The sequence below is a fragment of the Maylandia zebra genome, linkage group LG6, assembly GCF_041146795.1.
Source record: "Maylandia zebra isolate NMK-2024a linkage group LG6, Mzebra_GT3a, whole genome shotgun sequence".
Classification (NCBI taxonomy): Eukaryota; Metazoa; Chordata; class Actinopteri; order Cichliformes; family Cichlidae; genus Maylandia; species Maylandia zebra.
In genome coordinates, this window is record NC_135172.1 from 24,839,183 (window position 1) to 24,863,810 (window position 24,628).

Below are 24,628 nucleotides of genomic sequence, written 5' to 3' on the forward strand. Positions count from 1 at the left end.
TTAATCCAGCTAATGAAATCCCAGGAAGTTTTTCAGTGTGAAAAAACGTTTCATCACTCATCCAGGTGACTTCTTCCAACCACATAAACAGTACAGCTGCATTAATGATTAAAAGCTGTCCCACTACATGACACATACACAGACTCTCATGACCACTGATCAGCGTCCATGTGAACCCTTCACAAAGAGTCGGGGAATGGCTCCCTGCAGGATGGTTTTATAGAAACGGCCTCCTTGACTCCCCACTCAAACAGCGGTGCTTGTTTTGACCATTATGCAACTGAACAGAGTCAACTTTCTGGAATTAATCATACATTCTTTATTACTACAATCTTTACAGCATGCACTATAGCTACAGTGTGTTTGCTGTGTATGAAGCCGTGATGGTAACCCGATCCTCCCTTTGTGTTTTAACCCATTTGTCTGTAGCTCAGTTGGTCTCCCCCAGAGGTTAAAAAAAAAAGAAGAAAGACAGCGCCTTGTGGTGTGACAAACTGTATTTGTAAAGATCAAACACTGATAAAAGTGTAAAACCGAAAATCAGTCAGTCAATCTTAAGAATACACAAAAACAAAATAATTGGTGTGCAAGGAATGTAACCACGGTGCTTTCCATGAAAATGTTAGCAAAGGAAAGACTAAATGTAGTGGTACGTCAGTCCATATCAGACAGATTATTAGGAACGGCACAGACAGAATAAAAGTTTTAAATATGAAGCCATTGAATCTTGAAGTCAGTGTAATACTTTCTAAAATGTGCTGCCTAAACTGACTATTTCCCTTTCAGATATCAAGGCACAGGGCACACAGTCATTGCCACCAACCTTAACTAGAGCCTTCTTTCACTGTGAAAAGCCAGCAGTCAGCTTTTGCAATTACTCAGTTTCTTATACTGGATTATAAAGAATTATTCGCAAGGACTGCGTTATTTAAACTGGACTCTAACTTTTAAATTACATCCCGTTCTTTAGTTTTTGGCCAAATTTGATATACCTCTTCTAACCTCTAATAGCTCTTGGTCTACTTCAAACCAAACCTCTAAAATTTAAAGAACTGAGAACGGAAGACAAGAGAATAAATGAAAAGAAAAGTCAGCCTTGTGAGCTCCAGCAGCAGTAATGACAGAGTAATGAGCAAGAGGAAACATAAACTACATCTCCAACCCATACAGTGTACACAGCAGCCATATTTCATTATCAGTGAATCACATAAAAACACTGCTGAAACTCCAAAGCAGATAATCAGAATGATTTTGTGCTGTGTGGTGTGCGGGTAACAGATGAAGCCAATAGGTTGAGTAAGTCTCATTTTCTCAGGGCCAACATTTCATCTCCGAAATTAATCAGATTTCAAATGACCAAATGCATTTAGGTCTCCTTCCGGTGCAAAAATGTAGTTGGAAAAAAAGCCCGTGAACAGTCGAGGTGCCCCGAACATCACACGGTCTTGTTTACTCCCAGTGCACCTGCCGTCAGTTAACCAGCCCACAGATGCTAAACACAGCAAGCACAGAGCCAAGTGAAGAAAACCTTTATAAAAAGTTGAAATATAAATGGTGCCCTTGTCGTTAGAATAAAAAGAGTGCTTTTGTAAAATACCTGCTAAAACTCTTCCATCAGCCTTTCTGTCTAATTTATCCTCCACATCATTATGGATAAGTGCCTATCTAGGCAAGACTTCCCTATAAAGGATCCCATTTACTTTATCTTCTCTGTTTCTTACCCCGAGCCTTCATACATCTTTAAAGACAATCTGAGTCTTCGGCTAATTTAATTAGCAGCCTCATCCAGGTTAGGCAGACAGGTAAGGTAGGATTTGGGCATCGCTTCTGACTCTGATACTATCTGATACGTGATCAATTTAACCAGTTACTGTGTATGTGACTGCAGACGCAGTCATAAAGAGCCATGTGCCTGTTGTAAAGTACAACTGATGCATGTAGATCATGTAAAACAGCTACTTTTGCATTAAAACAAATAAAAGTTGCACCTCAAATGATCTGTATTAAGGTTTTAAGGCCTTGTTTCTTTTTATAGCACGAGTTTGCAAACTTTTGGCTTTTAGGAGTATAGAACATTTATGCTATACTCCTGCTTTAGAGCCCGAGTCATTGATGAGGTTAGACTGATTTATTTCATTGCTAATAAAGTGCTAAAAAAAAAACCACACACGTAATATTAAATTAAGATACTTAACATCAGAGGAAATTAAGAAAGAAAAGGAGGACTCCAAGCAGTTGCACTATGTAAACACTAGAGGGTGCTGCTAACATATTTTTTCTTTCATGCACTCAACATCTCCAAGAAATGATCTGCATGTTATGATAGCCCCAGTGTTTACAGCTAATATAAATTAAATGTGCCCATTGCTGATCACATGTTTCGTGTGCTGCAGGGCATCCAAAGGAAATCGTTTCAGTTGTATCAAAGGAGACATGTAAGCAAGAAAGAAAGAAAGAAAGAAAGAAAGAAAGAAAGAAAGAAAGAAAGAAAGAAAGAAAGAAAGAATGAATAGAGATGTGCTACACTCTGCCATAAATGTCACAGCATGGTGTTTTCCTCTCTCTCATTCATATACATATATGAATGAACAGTAACCCAGTTTTCTCATCTCCCTGTCAGTAGTAATCGGTCTCTTGCAGCTGGCTGTTTCTATTTCTGTTCCCCGTCTTTTACTTTGTTCCTGACGTTGACTGGACCCCTTGCTCTGCAACTACCTTCTCAATACCTTCACCAATCTCCGCCATTTATCTCCCTAATCTTTTTCCTTCCTCATCGACCCTTCCCACATCTCCATCTCATCTCCGAGTGCTTCTCCTGTTCCTGGCCCGCGTGGTCCTTGCTCCTTCCTTGACGATGACCGAGGGCAGTTCTTTCAAGGTGTTGGCAGCCGTCTTGCTCCAGTAGTTGACCTCTTTGTAGACCCGGTACACCCAAAGCTTCAGGTCAAGCAGACCGGTTGGGACATTTACCTGCCAACGACAAGAGGAGACAACCGTAAACCATGCTTTAGTTTCAGTCCAACACTTTCACCTTTACCACCTCAGGACCTACCTCCAAGCCCTCCACACTAGGAGTCAGGGAAGTTGTGCCTTCAGCAGCTTTGAGGAGTTCTCCAGTGCTAAGTATGAGCAGCGGCAACCTTTCTTTCACCAGCTTCCTCTTGTTCTCATACTTGCCCTTCTTCCCACCACCCAGCTCCTCCTCCTCTTTGGCAACAGCTTTCTCTAGCAACTTTTGGCATTGTAGCAACGCCGAGTGGATGCGCCAGAGTTTGTCTCTGGTATCCAGCTGGGAAGAAGGAGGAGGGACAGACACCAGACGACGGTCAGTCACATCCTCGGTGAAGTTCTCCTTCTTTCTCTTGGGGAAGAAAAAGAGAAACGCAAGACAAACGTGTCAGACTTTGTAACAAAAGTGAGGTTTTTTTTGAAAGAATATCAATCAGAGAGAGAGAGATAGAAATAGAAGAAGGGGAAACTGGAAAGTAGTATAAGTGGAGGTCTGTTTTCAGCAAGTCATTACATTACTTTCAACTGCAATTTGGCCTTTACAGAGGACCACTGACAATGAGGCAACAGGGACTTCCTCCTAATGCAAAAGGATTTTGCTTGGGATCATTTACTAAAGGCTGTCACATTATAGTGGAATTTTCACTTAGTCCAGTTCCAGTAAAGACGATATAACACGATAAAAAATAATCTTCAATAGAAGATTTGATTCACTGACACTTGCGTGCCAAAGATTTGGAAGAAGATCTGTTTCAGTGTCAGTGCTTTCCAGGTGTGGTATAAAACAAAAATGCAGATGAATATACACAAATTTCTGTGTGACAAGCTAAGACAAGTCCAACTCGTACATAACATGTTCACTGGAAGGTAACCTGCAAACCGTGAGGGGGGGGGGGGGGGGGGGAAAGGAGAAAAGGGGGTAAATTTGGATATTGGTGATAAAGGGAGTCACATGGATGGAAGTGAAGCAGTGTGCCCGGCCACTCCCTTGCTCCTAGCAAGGCCACATGAAAGGAAGGAATGGCAAGGTCTTGAATAATCAGGCCCCATATTATCTCACTGACATGGTATCACCCCATTAAAGCACTTCACTCTCAGACTGCAGGCTTCTTTGTGGTTCCTGAGTATTTGAAAGTAGAATGGGAGGCAGAGCCTTCAGCTTTCAGGCCCGTCTTCTGTGGAACCAGCTTCCAGTTAGGATTCAGGAGACGGACACCCTCCCCACTTTTAAGATTAGGCTTAAAACTTTCCTTTGTTATAAAGCTTATAGTTAAGGCTGGATCAAGATACCCTGAATCCTCCGCCCCCTCCCTTAGCCTGGTTCTGCTTTATCTTCCTTCCTGTTAAAAGGGAATTTTTCCTTTTCACTGTTGCTAAGGTGCTTGCTCATTGGGGGGGGGGGGGGGGTCACATGATTGTTGGAGTTTTCTCTGTTTCCTTTGTATTGTTGTAGGGTCTTTACCTTACAATGTAAAATGCTTTGAGGTAACTGTTCCTGCAATTTGATGCAATATAAATAAAACTGAACTGAATTGAAACTGATTTAAATATTCACTAAACTAAATATGGATTTATTTTTTTTTTTTAAGTAGTCTAAGAATGAATGTCCTTCAAGAAGCCTGGAGAACCAACTCATCTTTCAATGTTGGCTGCTGTTTGTTCTGTTCTCTTCTCTCTGTCAAGATGACCCACATTGCCTCAGTGATGTTGATGTCCGGACTAATCCATGACTGATCGTGTCCCACTGTGTGTATTTTAATCCAGGTATACTTTTACTGCATTGACAGTGTGTTTAGGATCATTGTTAAGCTGTAATAGGCCAACTGGACACTTTCTACAAAGCATAGGTATTGTGGTACAGTGGATCAAAATCTGCTGTTACTTTTCTTCATTCATAATTCTATTGACTTTGACAACATCTCCGACACCACTGGTTGATATGCGGCCCCGAACCATAACAGAGCCTCTACCATGATTTGCAGATGGCTGTAGACACTTGGCCATCTGTAAAACACACAAATGGCCGAGTTGTGCCCCTTTCCCCAATTACCTTTAATACAATACTGACAGTTTTACCAAAAATTTCAAATTCAGATTCATCACTTCATGAGACCTGTTGTCACTAATTTTAAGTAAAGTTCTTGCATAATTTTCCATTGAGAACATTTCAGAGGAGGCTTTGACAAATGGCACGTGGATCAGCTGAAGAGCTAGGTGCATCTCTCAGGTCCTGCGCCAGGTCTTTGCTGAGCTGTTTTGTATTTCATAAGGACATGACTTTCAGTTACTGTTCATCTACTGTAGACAGTCTTTTAGGCCTGATACCTCTTCTTTTCTCCCCCACTTGTCCAGTCAAATTGTGAGGATACACTGCACGCTGTGCAAAGATGTACCGAGTGTTCAGCCAATAGCTCTTTGGGAATCACCTTTTGTGACAGGCTAGTAGTAACAAAATGCCTAGACATGCAATGCAAGTTATCTGCTTAAGACTGCCTTTAAAATAAAATAAAAATTATTTTACAAGAAGGTCTGGCTCCTTGAAAAGAAAATTGGAAAAATCTTTCTGCCATTCTGCTGAGGCATTAATGTGTAACCCTGCAAGTCAGAACTAGCCTGACACAGCGGCCTGAATGTGGCCTGTGTGCTTCGAAAGTCAGCAAAGGAAATTTATATTTACTCCTGGCGTGAGTCAGGCAGTTATGGATACACCAAGAATTGTTTTCAAAGCCAGAAACAGTGCACTTATGGAGTATTAGGAGTTCTGATAAGCTCTGGAAATGGCTTAAGTGGTTTTCAAGAGGAAATTGATGTTGCAAACCTGGGTTTTCCCACCCAGTATGCAAAAGAGTGGGGCAGCGTGCCTGGAGACAATAACACGATAAAAAATAATCTTCAATAGTGTGCATTTGATTCACTGACACTTGCGTGCCAAAGATTTGGAAGAAGATCTGTTTCAGTGTCAGTGCTTTCCAGGTGTGGTATAAAACAAAAATGCAGATGAATATACACAAATTTCTGTGTGACAAGCTAAGACAAGTCCAACTCGTACATAACATGTTCACTGGAAGGTAACCTGCAAACCGTGAGGGGGGGGGGGGGGGGGGGGAAGGAGAAAAGGGGGTAAATTTGGATATTGGTGATAAAGGGAGTCACATGGATGGAAGTGAAGCAGTGTGCCCGGCCACTCCCTTGCTCCTAGCAAGGCCACATGAAAGGAAGGATGGATAAGGCAAACTGGCAGGAAACCAAGAAGTTGTAATAAACAGTCGCTCTCACACCTTTTGGCAAAGTGAGGCAAGCTGGTGGAAAAGAGATGAAGGCTTTGTGCCCAAGCATTGATGACTGTGTGCCAAAAACACCCACCTATGTCATTCCAAACACTTCACCCCCTCTCTGCTCTGCATTCCTACCCCCTGCTGTCCTAGACATAATTTCCTTCTATTTCAAACACACACACACACACACACACACACACACACACACACACACACACACTCTCTCTCTCTCTCTCCCTTCTTATCTTGCACTTGCACACATCCCTTTCATCATCCTTTTGTACTCTCTCTTACATACATACATACACACACTTTGACAGTGTAGCTCCTTGGAAACACACACACACACACACACAGAATATCTATTAATTTTCCTTTTAACCTTGGCCCATTTCTCTCTGTCACGCACACACTCTTCCTCAGACTTTCTCTCTCTCGCTCACTCTAAAAGCAAACTGTGACCTGCTGGCAGGCTGCAGCCAGTGTGTGTGTGTGTGTGGGGGGGGGGGGGGATAAGTTCTTATACTCACAAAGAGTTCCAGTAAGGTGGAGCACTCATAGTGCAGCAGATCGGCTAGAGCAGCGGCCCTTGCCGGCGCGGTTCTGCTCCCATTCGAGCCGTTTATGCCTCTGGTCGACCTCCCTGCCATTGAACCTCAACTTGAAGACGCGCTCACTTGTGGTAGCAGCAGAGCAGACCAGCCCCTAATATACTCCCGGTTACGCCTGCTTCATCCCGATATCATCGGATTCCCGGCTCATTTCAGCCTGCCCATCAGCTCCCACTCAGCGCTGCGTTAATTAGAGCCACAGAGTCAGTCTTGTCTGAGGTTTCCGTAAAACCACTTCGGTTTGTCCGACCTCCTCTGCTTACAGTTCGGTACTTGTATTACAGAGTTTAAGGCCAAATCTCCGCCCTTTCCCCGGGGAACTTGATGCCTGACTGGAGGAATTTAACTGGACAAGCGGGGGCGGAGGAGAGGAGTGAGGAGGAGCTCATCAACTTATTCATGAGCAGCTTATCCGATTTACTGGTAGTGACCGAGCCGAGATAGTCTAAATTTAAGTAGTGTGTGTGTGTGTGTGTGTGTGTGTGTGTGTGTTCCCCAATGATAACAAATAAGAGACCAGAAAAAAAAAATCAACAGCTGAAACTAGAAGTTGCCATCATCGCTATGGAGACTGACCTCCTAACCACAGCGCTCGAGGACAGGAGCTCACTCCAAATTAGGCCACTTCCGGCTCGTCACATCATCAGGTGGAACTTTAATGATGTAATCACTTGTGTCTAACAGGAGGATTACCTAATTACGCAAGAAATATAGCGTCGTCTTTGTTAGCGCAGTCATAGAAAGCAAATCATATTTTTAAAGGAAAAACAAATCAGAGAAAATATTTTTTCCACAACCTAAATATTAAATTCTAAGAGCAAAAATAAGTGGAATAGTTTTCAGGAGAACTTCCACAGAAAGGGCAGGTCACAGCTAAAGATTTAAATGTGATCTGCCCTGGGATCTAACTTTCTATATAGAATGGACACTTTATCAGGTATGCCTTACTAATGCCGGATTGACACCGAAAATCATACCACGTTAAAAGTTTAAATCACCTTTTTTCCCCTCCATTCTAATGCTCTTCAGCAGGTTTTCTTGACCGTGCTAAAATGCCTAAATGGACTGGGTTGCTACCTTGTGATTGGCTGATTAGATAGTGGTGTTGAAACCTAGTTAAACAAGTGTACCTAACAAAGTGTGCATAGGCCTAACATTGACATTTTCTCAAACTGGTGCCTTGTTTTGCGAGGAATGTAACTACAGTTATTATTCTCCACAAGAAAATGAAATGAAAATGGACAGTCAAGTGGATTTTTAACTACTAAAAAGAAAATGATAACCAAATTATTTATACAGCACATTTAATGCAAGTAGTCAACAATGAACACTGAATGATAAACAATAAAAAGCGTATATACACTTTAAAAACGGAACTAAGAGAGAATTACAAAATAAGATAACCACTCTAACGTGATTAAAAAAAGGATACATTTTAGAATGATTTTAGGTGATTTGTGACAGTGCAAGGGAAGGTTTACAAGATGGTAGTGATACTTGCTATGATGTATGATTTCGAGACGGAGGCACTGACAAAAAGACAGGAGGCAGAGGTGAAGAGAGACAGCAGTTAGAAGATAAAGTTATAGAGCAAAGTCTGAAGTGGTTTGGACATGTGCAGAGGAGGGATAGTACATTGGACAAATGGTGCTGAAGATGGACCTAGCAGGCAAAGGAAAAGAAGATAATCCACAAAGGGCTGGTGTAATAGAGGAGCATGCCAGAAACAGAGTGACATGAAAGCAGATGATCCGCTGTGACGACCCCCAAAGAGAGCAGCTGGAAGAAGAAAAAGAAGCAGCTTATCTGTGTTGGTCAACTGTCATTTGTGGGTTAGTGGCGTCACAGTTGCAGTACCACTCCTGTCCTGCAGGTGGCAGTGCAGTCTAAACGGGAACGCTGAGCGACGGCTAATGACAGCAGCTAACCTTACAGCAATTTCCCTTGTTTTGTTTATTAAAGAAGGAAAATGGACAACTCTCTTGCCTCTTATATTCACAGGTACACCGTTATCGCTTTTTAATCGGGAGGCAGAGCTCTAGCTCCGGTTACAGGTATGAACTCTCTTGTTGGATACGGAGTGTCCTCCGACTCCGACAGCGATGGCGCTGCAGAGGATGTAAACAGTGGCAAAGCTGGGTGAGTAAAAATAAAAATGTATCGCAAACACCACTCGGCTAGCCTGGAATAATAATAACATCTCTTCGTTCTGTTATTGTGTCGTTTTGAAGCTGTGGGAAAACTTGTGAAGAGGAAGCGCCTTTTAAAAAGACCCGCAACTTTTTGCTGGAGTCTGGTTCCGCTTCCAGTGAATCGGAGGCAGAGGACGAGGATCCAGAGCCCTCACCACCACCTACGTCGGCAGCCCGCCCTTCCAAACTGCCTACTCCTTCACTGGACTCCATCACCTCTAAAAAACTGCCCTCTCCAGCGCTAAATGCGTCATCTGACAGCAGCGTGTTTGCCAACCCATTTAAGGCTCAAGCAGACCAGAAGCTCAGCGCCCTGCAGAAGCACGTCCCCCTCACCATGCAGGCCAAACCCTCCCAGATAGGAGGTAAAAGGATATGCATGTCCTACAGGAAAGATGGAAGGTGCAGGTTTGGGATCAAATGTAAATTTGCTCATGACAGTGACCTCCAGAAGCCAGTCATCTCCACTGACTGTCATCCACCTGAGAGTGAAGAGACACCAGAAACTGGAGGCGGTTCATCTGGCGGAAGGTCCCAGAGGGAAACAAAGGAGGAAGAGCCAGAAGGGCAGCATGTGAAGAAGAAGAGGGTCGGACTGAGTGACAGCTTGATTCCTCCTAAAAGAGCTATGAAGCAATATACGATGCAAAGGAACAGAGAGCGAGCCAATATGTCCTGACTCACTTCTAGTTACATTACGTCTTCCAGACACTTTGATTCAATACTACTTATATCCCACATACAGAGTAGGAGCCTGCCTAATAAAATTTAAACACTCTGATGCAAAGAGTTGGGGTTTGAACCACCAACCACACTGCTAATGGCTCTAACAACTGGACTGCTGCTCCTGTTGAAAAGAGGAAACTGGAGGGCTTTCAGAGCACATTCAATAAAAAACACTTTGGATAAATGTTAAGATGTTTATTTACAACTTTTAAGTGGACTGTTTGCTCTAACACAAATCTAATGTGAGAGATCAGAGAGATGCCGCTGACACATAAAGTTTCTACATAGCTTTGCTTATCAAATTACATTAAACAAATCTTATTGACAAATCAGTGCTTGCTGTTATTTGATAGGCTTACATTTGAGTCGCAGTGTTCAAGGGTACATTTCAGCTCCTAAAAGTCTTGTAGAGTTAAACTATAGGGGTTATCATTTCCTTCAAAGCTGCACTAATGTCATTAAAAAAAGAGAGAAAATCTGGAATATGCACAATCTGTAAATTTTGGTGTCTTTTCCAAGTTTTGAAATGTCTTTTTTTGTAGATTTAGCTGATTTCTAACCTTGTTAAATAAAAAGTGTCACAGGAAAGCTGGACAATAAATGAGTGTTTACACACACACACACACACACACACACACACACACACACACACAGAGGGAGTTTATAACTTTCTCATGTGTTTCATGATATAAATTAAACCGATTTATTCCAGTAGGAACTTTGATGCTGCACATTACACATTAGATGTGCTGTATATTACTAAGAGGTATGCTATGTTATTGCATAATAGCAACAGCTGTGCAACAAGACCTCATCAATATATACACACACACACACACACACACACACACACACACACACACACTCATAAGTGGCTAGTTACAGGACTGTTAGGTACAAAGGCAACAACATACACATACAAACGCATATCTTTCCCTGATACGAAGTCTAAAAATCTACCAAATGTGACGATGAGTGAGCATTACATAATATACCAGTGAGCCTACATTTACCTCAAACGTGGTGAAACAGTATGTCAGGTCACTGGTAACATAAACTGCCTCTAGATTACGTTCTGTTGGCATCCTTTTTGTTTTACATGAGGGTCTGCTGCATGTGTCTCCCAGTGCCATCAGCTAGGACCTCCCCCTGCCCGGCCTGCTCCCAGATTACACCATCCTCCCCCACCACTTCTGTCTGCTGAAGAGAGGTGGCTGAGGGAGAGGAGGAAGAGAGCACTGGATTGTCCAACATAAAGCTGTCCCCGCTGGTGGAGACGGGAACCTGGCTCTGGGTTTGCGAAGTGGACATTAGAGGAGGGCTCGGGGATGCTGTCTGCAGAGGCTGGAGCTGCTGAGAGGCTGCTAGAATGGGGATCTGCTGGATGTGGGTCTGGGACTGGCTGACAGGCTGGAAGGTCATCTGCAGGATTTGTGTCTGGCCCTGGCTCTGCTGCTGGGAAGTGTATGACTGAAGAGGCTGGAGCTGCGGTTGATGCTGGGTCACCACTGAGTTGGAATGGAGGGTCAGCTGTTGGATTTGGGGCTGCTGGGGCTGCTGGGCAGTCTGCACAAACTGGACGGGCATCTGAAGCTGGAGCTGGGTCTGCTGCTGGTTCTCGGCCGGTGATGGGGGGTCGATAGGGGACAGAGCAATTGTCACAGGCACCTGCATGGTGTGGAGGCTCTGATCTTGTCCCAGCAAAACCACCTGGTGACTCACCTGCTGGGTCACATGACCCATCTGGGAGACCTGAGGCACATGCTGCCCATCCTGGTCCACCTGGCCATCTTGCCCAACTTGGTTCGCATCCAAGCCAGTGACCTCTGCTTGCGCAGGATTTCCCGGGAGCTCCAAGAGAGAGGCAGGGGTTGTGATGAGAGCGCCGGCATTTGCTGCCAGCGCCTCAGCAATTAGCACCTCCGGGTGGCTCTTGGCCTTGTGTGCCACCACGCAGTCCTTCTTCTCAAACTTCTTTCCACAAATAGAGCAGGAGAACTGATAGGTAGCATCAGCATCGTGCTTCTTCATGTGCCAGTTGAGAGATGCCTTCTGGCGACAAGTGAAGCCACAGATCTCACACCTATTCACACCAGGAAGCAAGAAATTTAATGAACCACTGAGCTGAAAATAAACTGAGAAAACAAAACGTGTGAACAGAGAAGTACTGACTGTAGGGGCTTTTCTCCAGTGTGTATCATGCGGTGCACGGCCAGATTGTGGGAACTCTTGAAGGCGCGAGCACAAAACTCACAGATGTAGTCCCTCTGGTCTAGTTCCCAAAAAAAGACTCAATTACAGATGGATTATCCATGTAATTTCATTGATTAGAACTAAAAATAAGCACAGAAACTGATGCATTGTTTTATACCATCATGAGCAGACGTTTACATGCACTCATCATGGACATGAATATTCTGGTAATTTGAGCTTTTTAATGATTTTTCCTTGAACTGTTCTTTTTCCAGGGTGGAATGATTGTACAGCACACATCTTTAATTACTTTAAAAAAACAAGACTTGGGTGCACAAGTTTGAATTTATTTTGGATTTTCTCAAATTCACACAGGGTCAAATATATACATACACCCTGACTAACATTTTGTTAAATGTCCCTTAACAAGTTAAACACATTTGGTAGCCACCAACAAGCCTAATAGCTGGTTATTTGATATATTTCTTAGAAGAATTAGCAGAGGTCATTTAAATAGCTGGTTTCCTGGTACAGACCCAGTTTAGTCCACAAATATTTGGGTTAAAGTTGGGGCTTAGAGAAGACCATTCCAGAAGCTTAATGTTAGCCTGCTTTATCGATCCCAAAACCAGTTTTGATGTGGGTTTCACATCATTGTCTTGTTGGAACACCCAACTGTGTCCAAGTTTCATCTGTTTAGCTGATGACTTAAAGTGGAAGAATGTGGCAGTAGTTCTCCTTCATTATTACATCCACTTTGTGCAACGTACCAGTACCACTGACAGCAAAACAGCCACAGAGCATGCTGCTACCACCACCATGCTTGACAGTTGGTACAGTATTCTCAGGTTTCAAAGCCTCAACTTCACTCCTCCAAATGTCTAACTATAAAACATTTCTCCTGAAGCCATTTGGCTTGCCCATGTAGGCAGCTGCAAATTTCAGCCACATTTCAAGGTGTCAAATTTGGAGCAGGGGCTGCTTCTTTTCTTGGTCAGCGGCACCCTCTTGCCAGCATAAAAAGTATATCTGTTGTACTCAATTAGAATAACCAATGAAACGATAATAGGCCTTGGACTTGTCAAGTTGAAATACACTGTAGAACCTTCAGCAACACTTATTAAAAGATTTGAGTGTTGTGATGGCATCAGCCACACAGGGGTAAATTAGTCCATTTTTCACTCGATTAGTTTTCTTTGCAGTTTTCTTCATTAATATAATTCATTAATCATTTGGTTAAACCTAACACTGGTATTATGAGGCGCGCACATAGTAACATTGTGTGGTTTTTCTAAAATGTTTTGTTATATTAATTATGTTTCTCTTTCTTTGAGTTACCTGGGTTTGGGCGGTGGCTGTTTCCTGTCTGGGCAAAAGGCGTGGCTGAGGACTCTGGGGACAAAATGCCTGCTCAGCAGGACCAACCATGGGCTTACCAGGAGCAGGGGTGTTTTAGGTTTAGTTAGGTTATTCTGTGCTTAGTTAATATTAGTGTGTGTTTTTGTTTCCCCCCCCTATTGTGTTCAAATGGTTTGGCCAAATCATTATAAAAGCTACCCTCATGTGTCTTTGTAATTAGGTCAGTTTGTGAGTCAAGTTGTGTCTCACTTTGTTTTGTTTAAGTTTCTGGAAATTACTTTTTGTAGAGTTATATTTAGTTGACCTGTTTTATGGGCCTGCTAAGTATGGTTTTGAATTTTGTTAATTTTGGACTTTTTGAGGGTTAAAATAAAGAAAACCCTTTTTGAAGATTTTTTTTGCCTGTGTCCTCTTTGCTTTGGCTGCTTGGTCCCTCACAGTGTATGCTTATATTTGAGCCTGTTTTTTAACCTGTGTGGATCAAAGAAAATCCAAAATAAAGTCAAACTTTCGCAGTCAGTTTTTGTTTTTTTAAAGTCATTAAAGTTGTATGCTGTACAATCACTCCACCCTGGAAAAAAATAGAAAAAAGTTCAAAGAAATCATCAAAAGCCCAAAATTATAATGACACCCGTGCCCATGATAAGTGGATGTAAACCTCTGAAAACAAATGTACATGCGTACCTGTGTGGTGCTTTGCATGACGCAGCAGCTGCTTCTGTAGGCGGAAAAGCCTCCCACAAGAAGGATGAGGACAAACATACTTCTTCTTGAGTAAGTGCTGGTACTTTATATGGTGCTGGAGTTTAAAGCAAAGAACAGATTAGTTACTGCTGCTTTGTGTTTGTGTGTGTGCATGTGTGTGCGGCAAACCTGTAAGTAGCGAGGATGAGCCAGCACTGTCCCACATCCTTCCATTTCGCAGCGCACATACTGAACTGGGGGCTTCTTCCTGTGTGAGCGAAGCCAGTTACTATCTTATACTTAACCACCTATGTCTATACAAAGTTCATGACTGATTTCAGATAACGAAGCACCAACACAGACATCAACTTCACCTTCTCTTTGGCAGCCGTGGGGTTTTGTCGTCTTTTTTCCGCCGACCTCTCCTAACACAGCCAAGACAAAAAAATGTAAAAAATGACATAATTGTGTATACCGGGAAATCAAAGCCATGCTCTGCTATATGTGAACACAAAGCCATTGTGAAGTGAGGTACGTTTAAATAAGCACATGTTAAATTTAGAAGGAGGAGCAGCTGGTTAGTATTTTAAAACAGGCAGACTGAATGACTCCGTGTCTTATTGATGACATTTCCAATCACATATGTTTTCGTTCTATATTGAGTACACAATGCAGCTGCACTTACAAAGCATGTATTGTTTGCTGATGCAGTATGCATACAAATGGACCACACTACTTGAAAATCACTGCACTTTGTATTTTGACCCTTGTCATCACTCAGGCTGTAGTGCAACAAAGCAAACAAAAAAACAAAGTCTGAAATTTTTAAATGGTTGCATCAGTACTGAAAGCATTTGACTATGCTTTCTTGTGCACTGCGCCAAGCACTGTGGGTCAAAAGGGCTTGAGAAGCATGTTTACCCTTCTTTCAGAATGTAAACAGATGCTCTCCCTGTGTGCTAAGTCATTACTTTTTGCCTACTCTCTGCCATAGTTTGTTTTGATCCTGTCTCTCTATACTCCCCCTCCTCAGTAGCAGCAGATGGCTGCCTCTGCCTGAGCCTGGTTCTGCTGGAAGTTTCCTTCTGTTAAATGGGAGTTTTTTCTTCCCAGTGTTGCCAGGTGCTTGCTCATAGGAATTTGCCTGATCTGATTGTTGGGGGTTTCTCTCCAATATTGTCACTGGTATTGTTGGCATACCATATTTCTACACTATGTACCTAATCCTTTTTCTGGGATACTAAATGCTGCAGCTTGCCTTAGTCCAGACCTTTGAATCCATCCACTTGAATGAGTTTACAGATTCATCTAGCATCAGATCAATGAACACTGCAGGAGGACTTAAAAAAAAATAAAAAAATAAAAAAATAGCGACTACTGCTAATGTCAAGCGGTGCTCCATGATGGCGATATTCTATGAGGCGAGCGCTCCTTTGTTTTTTGCACCCAAAATCCAAAACTCCTCCAATGACAAACAGATGAGCATGTCTGGCAAAACCAGTATGTTGCCATGGCTACACATTAGCATTAACTTAAAACAGTGTTGGGTTTAATTGGATAAATTGGACTTCAGTGATTGGTTAACAAAAGCTGATTAGGAATGGAGGATGTGTAGATGCGTTTGCAGTTCTGTCTGGTTTCAGCTCATGGCACTCACAGTCTGGTACTGCACTTACTTCCTGGGTCCATCCGGATCTTCCACTACTTCCTCTTCAAGCTTTACTTCCTCCTGCATGCTCTCTACATTGTCTGAACCTTCCACTTTTATCTCAGCAACCTCCTTCTCTTTCTTCAGTGGTTTCTCCTTTTCTTTCTTCTCCTTGGGTCTAGGAGGAACTCTGCGCTTTGGTTTAGGAGCATCCCTAAAAAATAAAACAGGAGAAAAAATTCCAATCAAAAAACAGTAATTACATATGAACAACCCAATCCCTCTCATACAAAACCACAAACCTTTCAACCTTCGGGTCGTAGCTTTGATCATTTAAGTCGTCTCTAAAGGGAACATCTTCCTCGCTGCTAAGGACCTCTTCTTCTTCTACACTGCTGAAAGCGAAACAATAAATTGCAAACTGTTTTTTTTTTCTAAAAACGTTCTGCACTGGGTCAAATGATGCATTTGACATAAGCGCACCTCTGACTCTGTGGCTGGTAGTTGAGATTGTCTGGGTCATCCTGAAAAGAAGGATCTTCATCATCCAAGCCTGGTTCAGCAGCGCCGGTGTTTTCCTCCTCTTTCTTTTCACTGTAATTAAAAACACAGACCAAACTCTCCTTAGTTACACATTTGACTCTTTTTTTTTTTTACATACATTTTAAACTGAGGGAACAAACCCAGAGTCAAGCTGAGTAAATACGGCGTGTCAGGCTGATTTCTTCTGTTGCTGCTTTTATACTTAGCCTCAGACTGCAAATGTACCAGTAGCAAAACAACATAATCATTAGAAAAACATATTTTCCTACATAAAGAACCTGAGATCATGTGCACAACGAGATACGAGCAATAAATGTGACTTTTTAAAAACTCAGATACAAACGCTATTCTACACAGTAATTCATGACCCATGGAAAGCTAATTCGCCCTTTCAACCTGTTCTCCGTGGAAGTCCCTTTCTGATGACTTGCACACCTGCACTGAGAGCTGGACCCATTCAACCTCAGTTTAATTCTGGAGGAAGAGGACAAAGTAACAGGGAGCAAGATGTGGTGTGGTCACAGTTTGGCTTCTTTATTCTCTCTCTGACAGGACAAGGAGTTACAGTGCAACTATAATTTGACAATATGACCCCAGGTGGTCACTTCAAAGTGCACAGCCTCCCAAATGTTCAAAGGTTGCCCCTTCACTGCAGGCTCTTCCTCTGAAGACTGTCATTTGGTTTGGAGCCAGACACTCCGCTTTTATCATTAGTGATTTTCCTTGATATGAAAGACAGTTCAGCTTGTCACTGAATTTCACAGTTTACTCTCTGCTCAAGTTTTAAGCCCACAATTAAGTGGTCAGAACAGGACTTCCAGGGAGCAAGAAGGCAGTATTAAGAGGAAGTGGCCAAAATTAAGCCATTAAAGCCTGCAAGAATCACATCGTGGGTCACCAAAAGTATACTTACATTTCATACTTGTCTTTATCATCTACAGCTCCTTCCACAGCTGCATGACAGAGAGAGACACCAAAAGCGCTTTCAGCCACTAGCAACGTCATACAAACAACATTTATAAAACAGTAATTTAACTGCAAAAAAAAAAAAAAAAAAAAAAAAATTGCATTCTAGATCAATTATTTGGAAGCATTATAATGAGCCAGAAACGACAGAATCCAGATGTTTCCCCCCACAAGGAATCAATAACCAGAGATACATGTTCCCAGATGTTTTTGCAAGTTCTATACAAAACAAACAGCGATTGCCCAGATGTTTTTGGTTCTTGTGTGTCTGCATGATTTGGTCTCCGAGTTAAAAAGGCCCCCACGCTAAAGCAGAGCAGCTCACTGTCAACAGGTTGCTCACCAGCTGGATTCTCCATTCCAGGTTCAGTCTTACACATGGGCTTGGCAGAGCTGTGGACAGCCCTGCCAGATGGGGTCTTGGCATGAGTCTGGGCTGAGGGGCGTCTGGAGGGAAGGGCTGGAGTGAGAGAGAGCAGTAGCATGCAGTGAGAGTGTAGAAAAGTGTCATAAAGTGTGACACGGGCCTGACATTAGTGAACACATCAGCGCTATCTGAATCAAAGACATAACTACAGGTAAATAGCATGTGCTTATACTTAAATGTAAAGTGAACAAGGAGGATATAAAGCGGCTTTTATGCAGTTGATTACCTTGGGCATCTGTGGCAGGTTTCTTGGCGTCCTCTTGTCTGCAGAAAGAAGGAAAAACATTGACTTGACGCATTTTCCTGCACAGCACCACAACATCAACATGTTTAACAAGATAATGCATTTCTGTGTTGTAGCACTTTGTAAAATATAGCCCCCTTTAAAATCAGGTAAGTTTTACTCCACCCTTCCCATACAGACAGCAGAAAGGGGACGAGCCACGATGAAGGCGTGCTTTTGACAGGAACCGACTTCACCGACACAATGTGCAAGTAAGGCGGGCTCCTTATAATCAAATGTGGTGGCCAAGTTGAAATAGGGATACTCGTTAAAGAAACAAACAAAGAAAAAACAAAAACGTACTCTGTGCCTTGAAGGCTGTATCCCTCAGCCGAACCTGCAGTATCTGAATTTTTCTTCCGCCTGGAGTTGGAAACTTTCCTCCGCTTGGTCGCACCGGCGTCCGAGCTAGGTTCGTCCTCGTCGTCGTCGCTGCTTTTGGTGTCTTTCAGCCAGGCTGGTACTGCCCTCGTTGACCTATCTCTTAAAACCCGTCCCGAAGTCTGCGGGCTCGACGTACCGCCGTTAACGTCCGCTACAGAAGCGGTGACGCCAGACCTAGGGCGGCCCGCTCCCCGGTCCCTCAGCGCCCTCCGTGGCGTACCAGCTGTACTGGTGCCCGGGGTCTCTTCTGCGGCCTTGTCCTCCGTCGGATCTTCACCTTTATTTACATTCCCGGTTCGGTCACCGGCTGGTTCCATCACCGTGAGGACACTTAGGACCACCTCAGATTCCACTTAAAGTCAGGCAGGTTTACTTGCAAACTGAGGAAAAACGGACCACATCTGCTTTAAAGCCGTTTTGATTGCAGGCGGCCTTTATCCAACAGTAGTGCATTTTCAGTTGGTTTCGTCGCAAATTAAATACATATATATATTGATTAGAAACTACAAAGTTTTCTTAATTATCTATTCAGCAATAAACCAATATAATTTTAAAGAAGCAGACACTATTTTCTTCTTCTTAAAGCTATAGTAAACCTACTTATTCGCCCGGGCCTTGAGCACAACCATTTTGTGCGCTTTGTTGCGTCTCCTTTAAGCCAAATATAAACCGAGGCTACGTTCAAGAGCGGCAGCGCTTTTCAGCAGCTGCCACAACCATCTGGATGGGCTTAACCGCCCGTTACAGATCAACTGAGCGTAACTGCTGTGTTTACAAATCTGCGAAAGCAGCCGCAGCAGCCGCGCGACAGCAGCGTGAGGACGTAGGCTGCCACTGCATCCTGGGAACTGTAGTAAAAAGAAAATAAACGCAGTTTGGATGCTATTTAAGTGTGCTCCTTTTTTTTTTTGACGCGATTTTTATCGGTTTTGGCTTAAATATTGACATAAGTATAAGACATAATTAATTTGAAACGACACATACTATAAAATTAATAGAAAATTGGCATAATATTTATTCCCGTCCTTCCACCTAAAATGACAATACAATTTGAAATAGGCCTAGCCTGGGGTATTTTGTGTAACATTCTCAATTAAGTAATAAATTGCCTGTTTGAGCTAAATTATTACAATTTATTTATATTTGTGTATAATGTTTCTTTGTTTTCTTCATTGCTAATGTCCACAATAATCTGCGTTAATAATAACTAAAGCTAACATGGCTGCCACTGAAAACCTGCACTGACTGGTCTGAACAGAAAATGATGGAGAGCAGTTACCACCAGATGGCAACATCATAACACACAAGCTTGACTTTCTTTTGCCTTTATCTACAACGATAAAGCAGGTGACGCTGTCATGTGCTTGCTAAAGTGGTGTGCTGGAGATATTATTATTGGGAAATAATAAGTCACTTAAACTTTTATTGATACACTAGCCTTGAATGCAAGCTACAGTGTGGGGCTGGAGCTGGTGGGAAAACTGTATTTCTTTTCAGTACCAAATCAATAATTTGGTACACTAAAAGTGTCATTATTTATTAAACTGGTGCAGGAAGCTGCTACTGCATGTATTATTAATGCCAGTGTAAAGTCATGATAAAGACTGCAAAGGTTTGTAAATGGCAGTCATAGTAATTAAAATAAGATTGTCTTAAATTTAGGTAATGTAACTTTAGACAAACTATAAAACATAGCATATTACACTGCGAGTGAACAGTGCACCCTTAGCGCTTACAGAGAAATTAAAAGGATAAGTAGCAGCCAAGTGCTACTAATCAAATTCACTGTACTGACTGATCATCAGCAAGTGTGAGCACCATCATTAAAGCAGAGGTTTTGGCAGTTTGCTGGTCTGGAGCATTAAGGTGTGTGTCATCATAATGCCACAACCCTCACAAGAGTTAAGTGCCTCGGTTAGCATGTTAAATGTTAAAGTTCATGATGTTACAATTACAAAAAGACTAAACAAGTAGCCCTTTTTTTAAGTGCCGCCAGAAGAAAGCCTCTTCACTCTAAAAAGTACATGGCAGCAAAGCTTATGTTTGCAAAGTTGCATCTGAACAAACATCTAATACCAGCTGTCAAGCACGGCGGTGGAGGGGTGATGATTTGGGTTTCTTACAGCCACAGGACCTGGGACCTGCACTCCGAAGTGACATGAAGAGTGTGGTGCTGGCAGCAAAGCAGCTGATTTTACAAAGAAATTACACTATTGAAAAATATAAAGAGGTTAAACATAATACAGACAGCAATGAATACAGCAGTGTGTGAGCAAACACTGCAGCATGATGTAGTTTTAAAAATGTGCTCCTTAAGTGATTTGGTCATTAAGAGTGTTAATAAAGTTCAGCCTTTATGAAGTCTGGAATTAAAGCTGGTGAAAAGTTAACATACATTAATATCACAACTGATTGACAACAATCAAGTATTTTATTGAGTTAATGTTTAAAATACAGTTAAATTTTGTATTCTTTCAGCTGCAGCCTCAGGCGTTTTTAAGAGTGGGAATAAATATAAAATTATAATTCAATCAAAGGCTTTGTCTACATGCAAGTTTGATACAGTGTTAGCAAGTACAACTAGGCGTCCGGCTTAAGGATCATATATTAATGCTTCCAGAACAATAAAACTGTTGTAAAACTGTTTGCAGCCTACAGAAAAAAAGAATAAAGTTGTGTCTAAGAATCTCCATATTATATTACTGAAGTTTGTAAGGGAAAGGCAAAGACATTAGACACTATTAAAAAAGTTTAAATGATGACACAGTGTAAGATATCGTGTTTTTGTTTGAGGTTGTAATCATCTAATTTTAAGACTTGCTAAAAACCAAATGATTAATTTCTATGTCCTGATAGTAAACCTTATATTGTTTTTCAGATGATATGCTGTGTGTCACTGGAAAGAAAGAAATAAGTGAATTAGGTTCACATTGATCTATACTTATCGGAATTATTTTTAAGGAAGTGTGGGTTATTTTAAAATGCTGGGTTTGAGATAGTATTTTGGATAGAGTTCAATGAGTTTTGACTGCTGTTTGGGATTAAGGTGAGCGGTTTGTGTTGTTTATGTGTAAATTGTTTATTTGAGTTGTGCAGATCTCTGTGGTAGAGCTGTAATACCATCTGGTGGGTCTGGAGCCTGTTTTTGTGACAGCTTACATTTTAGAAGTCAAACTTCCTTTTTAGGATGTAAAAGTGTTTCCTCTCCAAGACTCAGTGATAGATATATATAGTTTTCTGTTTTGTTAATTTAGTGGTAGAGCATTAAAAAGCTCTTATTTTTATCACATCTTTAAAATGGCCTCTAATTGTGGTTAGTTAATAAATGATTCAAGTTAATATCCTTGGAGTAAAATAAATACAAAATAGTGCAACTTCAACTTGTTGGGCATTGATCGTTATGGTGTTGATGTAATGGTGTTGAAGACGTTAGTCAAAAGTGAAAATGATCCAAATTAGGGCTGCCACGATTAGTCGACTAGTCACGATTACGTCGACTATCAAAATCGTCGACGACTGATTTAATAGTCGACGGCTCGTTTGAAGCTTAGATCACAAAAGACGCAGGAATAAGTAGTAGAATTTAAGATTGTAATAACGGACTGAAACAGAAGATGGCAGCACTGCATGTACAAGAATGCCAGCTGCCGTTAAACCCCAAAGAAGAAGTAGCTCTGTCCAGTGTTGCCAACTTAGCGTCTTTGTAACTCTCAACAAGCAGCGGGTGCTGTAACGCAGTCAGTTCTTCTTTTACTCTTTTACTCTTATGCTGTTTTGTGGATCACAAGGTTTAAAACTACTTATAAACACACACACACAAAGTAACTCCACCAGAGTGCCTATTTCGGGTCACTTTTGCCGGTCCAAGCCCGGGTAAAGGAGCAGGGTTGGAATTGTGACATTAAAAAAAACAATAATTGCTAAAAGAAATTTATTTTGTAGTTCTAAATAAACTCTAAATGCATTTAGGACGTTTTTTACTCACTTTATGTCTCTTCCATGATGTTATTTCTCTCTCCAACAACATAGGTTACAATTACATTAGCATGACCAATTATGCTAATTGGTGATGACGTCATTTAGCGACTTCTAGCGACTTTTAGGACAACCAATAGCGATTTTCCTTACTGAGGAGTTGGCAACACTGGCTCTGTCCCAGAATTCATAGCGCAGCCCAGCTCAGTTTCCAACAATGGCGGCAGCTAGTTAGTTTTAATATTACTCTTATTATTCTTTCTGGGTCATAAAACAAACGTTTAACATATTTTCAGGCGAGAATGTAGCTGTGTAAACCTCAAATATTTGCTCAGTTTATCAAGACCACATATTTTCAAAAGCGCTCCGACGTTTTCGGAGACATCTGTTACCCACCAGCTCGATAACTAGCCGGGGGCAAGGCTCACTAGAGCCGTGAGAACACCGGACTCCCGGCAAATCGTTTTCAAACCCACCACCGTCTTTCGCTACTCAGGTTAAACATATATGAGTCACTTAGATAACTTAAAAATGTTAATGTTTGGCTTTTTTTTAGTATTTTATTTGTTCCTGAGTAAATCGGTTTGGCTGAGATTAAAGTTCTAGTTTTTACACAGCTGAATAAACGTCAAGCAGACAGCTGATTATCAGAAGTGTGAGATGCTCGAGAATATACTCCGGTGTCCTGTTATATTTTAGATAGCAAGGAGTTTATTAAACTTCACCAAAACAATCTGCAAATTTCATTAAAATGTAATAAACTAGCATCTTGTCCTTATTTTTAGTTAGCACAGACCTTAAACACTTAAAGCTTAAACACTAATGATAGTTATATAAGAGCAGATGCAGGCTGGTGCAATAAGCTGTACTTTTACGTCCAAATGGATGCACGATCTGATAATCGGTGACTAGTCGACTATCAAAATAATCGTTTGTGGCAGCCCTAATCCAAATACAACTGAAACGCTGCAGTGGGACCTTAAGAGAGCTGTGAATGTGAATGCCCTCAAACCTCAGTGAACTGAAGCAACACTTGTCATGCAAATCAGTTCAGTTTTGTTTATACAGCGCCAAATCTAAACAGCAGGTGCTTCAAGGCGCTTTATAATGTAAGGTAAAGATCCTACAATAATAGAGATAAAACTCAAATATAATCAAATAACCCCCTTTAAGCAATCACTAGGAGACTGTGGGAGGGAAAAACTCCCCTTTAACAGGAAGAAACCTCCAGCAGAACCAGGCTCAGGGAGGTGCAGCCATCTGCTGCGCCCGGTTGGGGGAAGACGGGGCAGAAAACACACTCCTTTAACTTATTGCTGCTAAACGTGGTTCTGAATTGCTCAGGATTTTCTACGAGTCTGTTGTGGCCAGTGCGATCCTCTATGCTGTTGCATGCTGGGGGAGCAGGCTGAGGGTAGCAGATGCCAACAGACTCGATAAACTGATTTGTAAGGCCAGTAATGTTGTGGGGATGGAACTGGACTCCCTCAAGGTGATGTCGGACAGGCGGATGTTGTCCAAGATAAAGACAATGTTGGATAACACCTCCCACCCACTCCATGACATGCTGGTCAGTCACAGGAGCACGTTCAGTGAAAGACAGAGTACCGAAAAGCACCACTGAACGACACAGGAAATCATTCCTGCCTGTGGCCATCTCCCTGTACAACTCATCCACTTAACACACTGTTTACTGCAACAGCTACACCCTTTTTGCACATGTTCTTTTTCAGCTATTTATTAATAAGTGACTTTTATGTATATATATATATATGCCTGTATCAATAAAGTATTCTGATTCTGAATCATGGGGTCTACTTCTGCTTCTGCATTTTAGCTCAGTTTGTTGTCAAATAAACAATGACACACTGTAATATGTCAAGTGCTGTTTGTATTTACTTAATTTTAAGATCTGATGAAAAAAATCTGACAAAGGCTTCATTCACTGTTTTTACTGTGTCTCCATGATCTGCCTGACATTAAGCATTTCTTCACTCTGCTTTTTCTTGGTTACTTTAACAGATATGAGCTAAAATAAACCCTCTTTAGCAGTGTTAAATAAATGTGTAAATCCTCTCCAGTGAGAAGTTGTGCTTGTGTGCGTAACAGCAGCTGGTGAGAGTTCACAGGCCATGTTCATGTGTCCAGAGCGTGATCTTGCTTGAAATGGATTCACTGCTGGCGTTGCTGCCGTCCGACACAGGCCCGATACTCAGGCGTTTTTACGCTTTATTCAATTTTAGTAGTTAAACATGTGACCATTTGGCTGAAATCTGAGCCTGCTGAAAAAAAACTTACCTTTTCCTGAGCATACTGTACCACACCACGTGATCTAAATCCTCCTGCTGGGGTA

The 24,628-nt window shown here is 41.9% G+C and overlaps 3 protein-coding genes across 5 annotated transcripts; 1 reads left to right on the forward strand and 2 right to left on the reverse strand.

Moving 5' to 3' along the window:
- Positions 1–479: 479 nt before the first annotated feature.
- cntf (ciliary neurotrophic factor) lies at positions 480–7,381 on the reverse strand. The gene is made up of 3 exons (XM_004564348.6): positions 6,815–7,381; positions 3,053–3,361; positions 480–2,970 (listed from the first exon to the last, which is right to left on the reverse strand). The coding sequence occupies exons 1-3, from the start codon at positions 6,932–6,934 to the stop codon at positions 2,797–2,799; spliced, it is 603 nt and encodes a 200-aa protein (XP_004564405.1). The 5' UTR covers positions 6,935–7,381; the 3' UTR covers positions 480–2,796.
- A 1,369-nt stretch (positions 7,382–8,750) lies between these two features.
- Positions 8,751–10,401, forward strand: si:ch211-113e8.11 (uncharacterized). The gene is made up of 2 exons (XM_004564347.5): positions 8,751–9,034; positions 9,127–10,401. Exons 1-2 carry the CDS (start codon positions 8,952–8,954, stop codon positions 9,764–9,766), a joined length of 723 nt encoding a protein of 240 aa, XP_004564404.2. The 5' UTR covers positions 8,751–8,951; the 3' UTR covers positions 9,767–10,401.
- zfp91 (ZFP91 zinc finger protein, atypical E3 ubiquitin ligase) lies at positions 9,994–19,092 on the reverse strand. Of its 3 annotated transcripts, XM_004564345.6 has the most exons (13): positions 18,901–19,092; positions 18,220–18,680; positions 17,860–17,897; positions 17,550–17,666; positions 17,154–17,193; positions 16,181–16,291; positions 16,000–16,092; positions 15,726–15,911; positions 14,424–14,474; positions 14,239–14,317; positions 14,050–14,164; positions 11,986–12,085; positions 9,994–11,896 (listed from the first exon to the last, which is right to left on the reverse strand). In XM_004564345.6, exons 2-13 carry the CDS (start codon positions 18,615–18,617, stop codon positions 10,909–10,911), a joined length of 2,316 nt encoding a protein of 771 aa, XP_004564402.3. In that variant the 5' UTR covers positions 18,618–18,680; positions 18,901–19,092; the 3' UTR covers positions 9,994–10,908. The 3 variants fall into 3 exon arrangements, with proteins under 3 accessions (XP_004564402.3, XP_004564403.3, XP_004564401.3); XM_004564346.6 differs by having other exon boundaries at positions 16,000–16,089; positions 18,220–19,092; XM_004564344.6 differs by having other exon boundaries at positions 18,220–19,092.
- Positions 19,093–24,628: the final 5,536 nt, after the last annotated feature.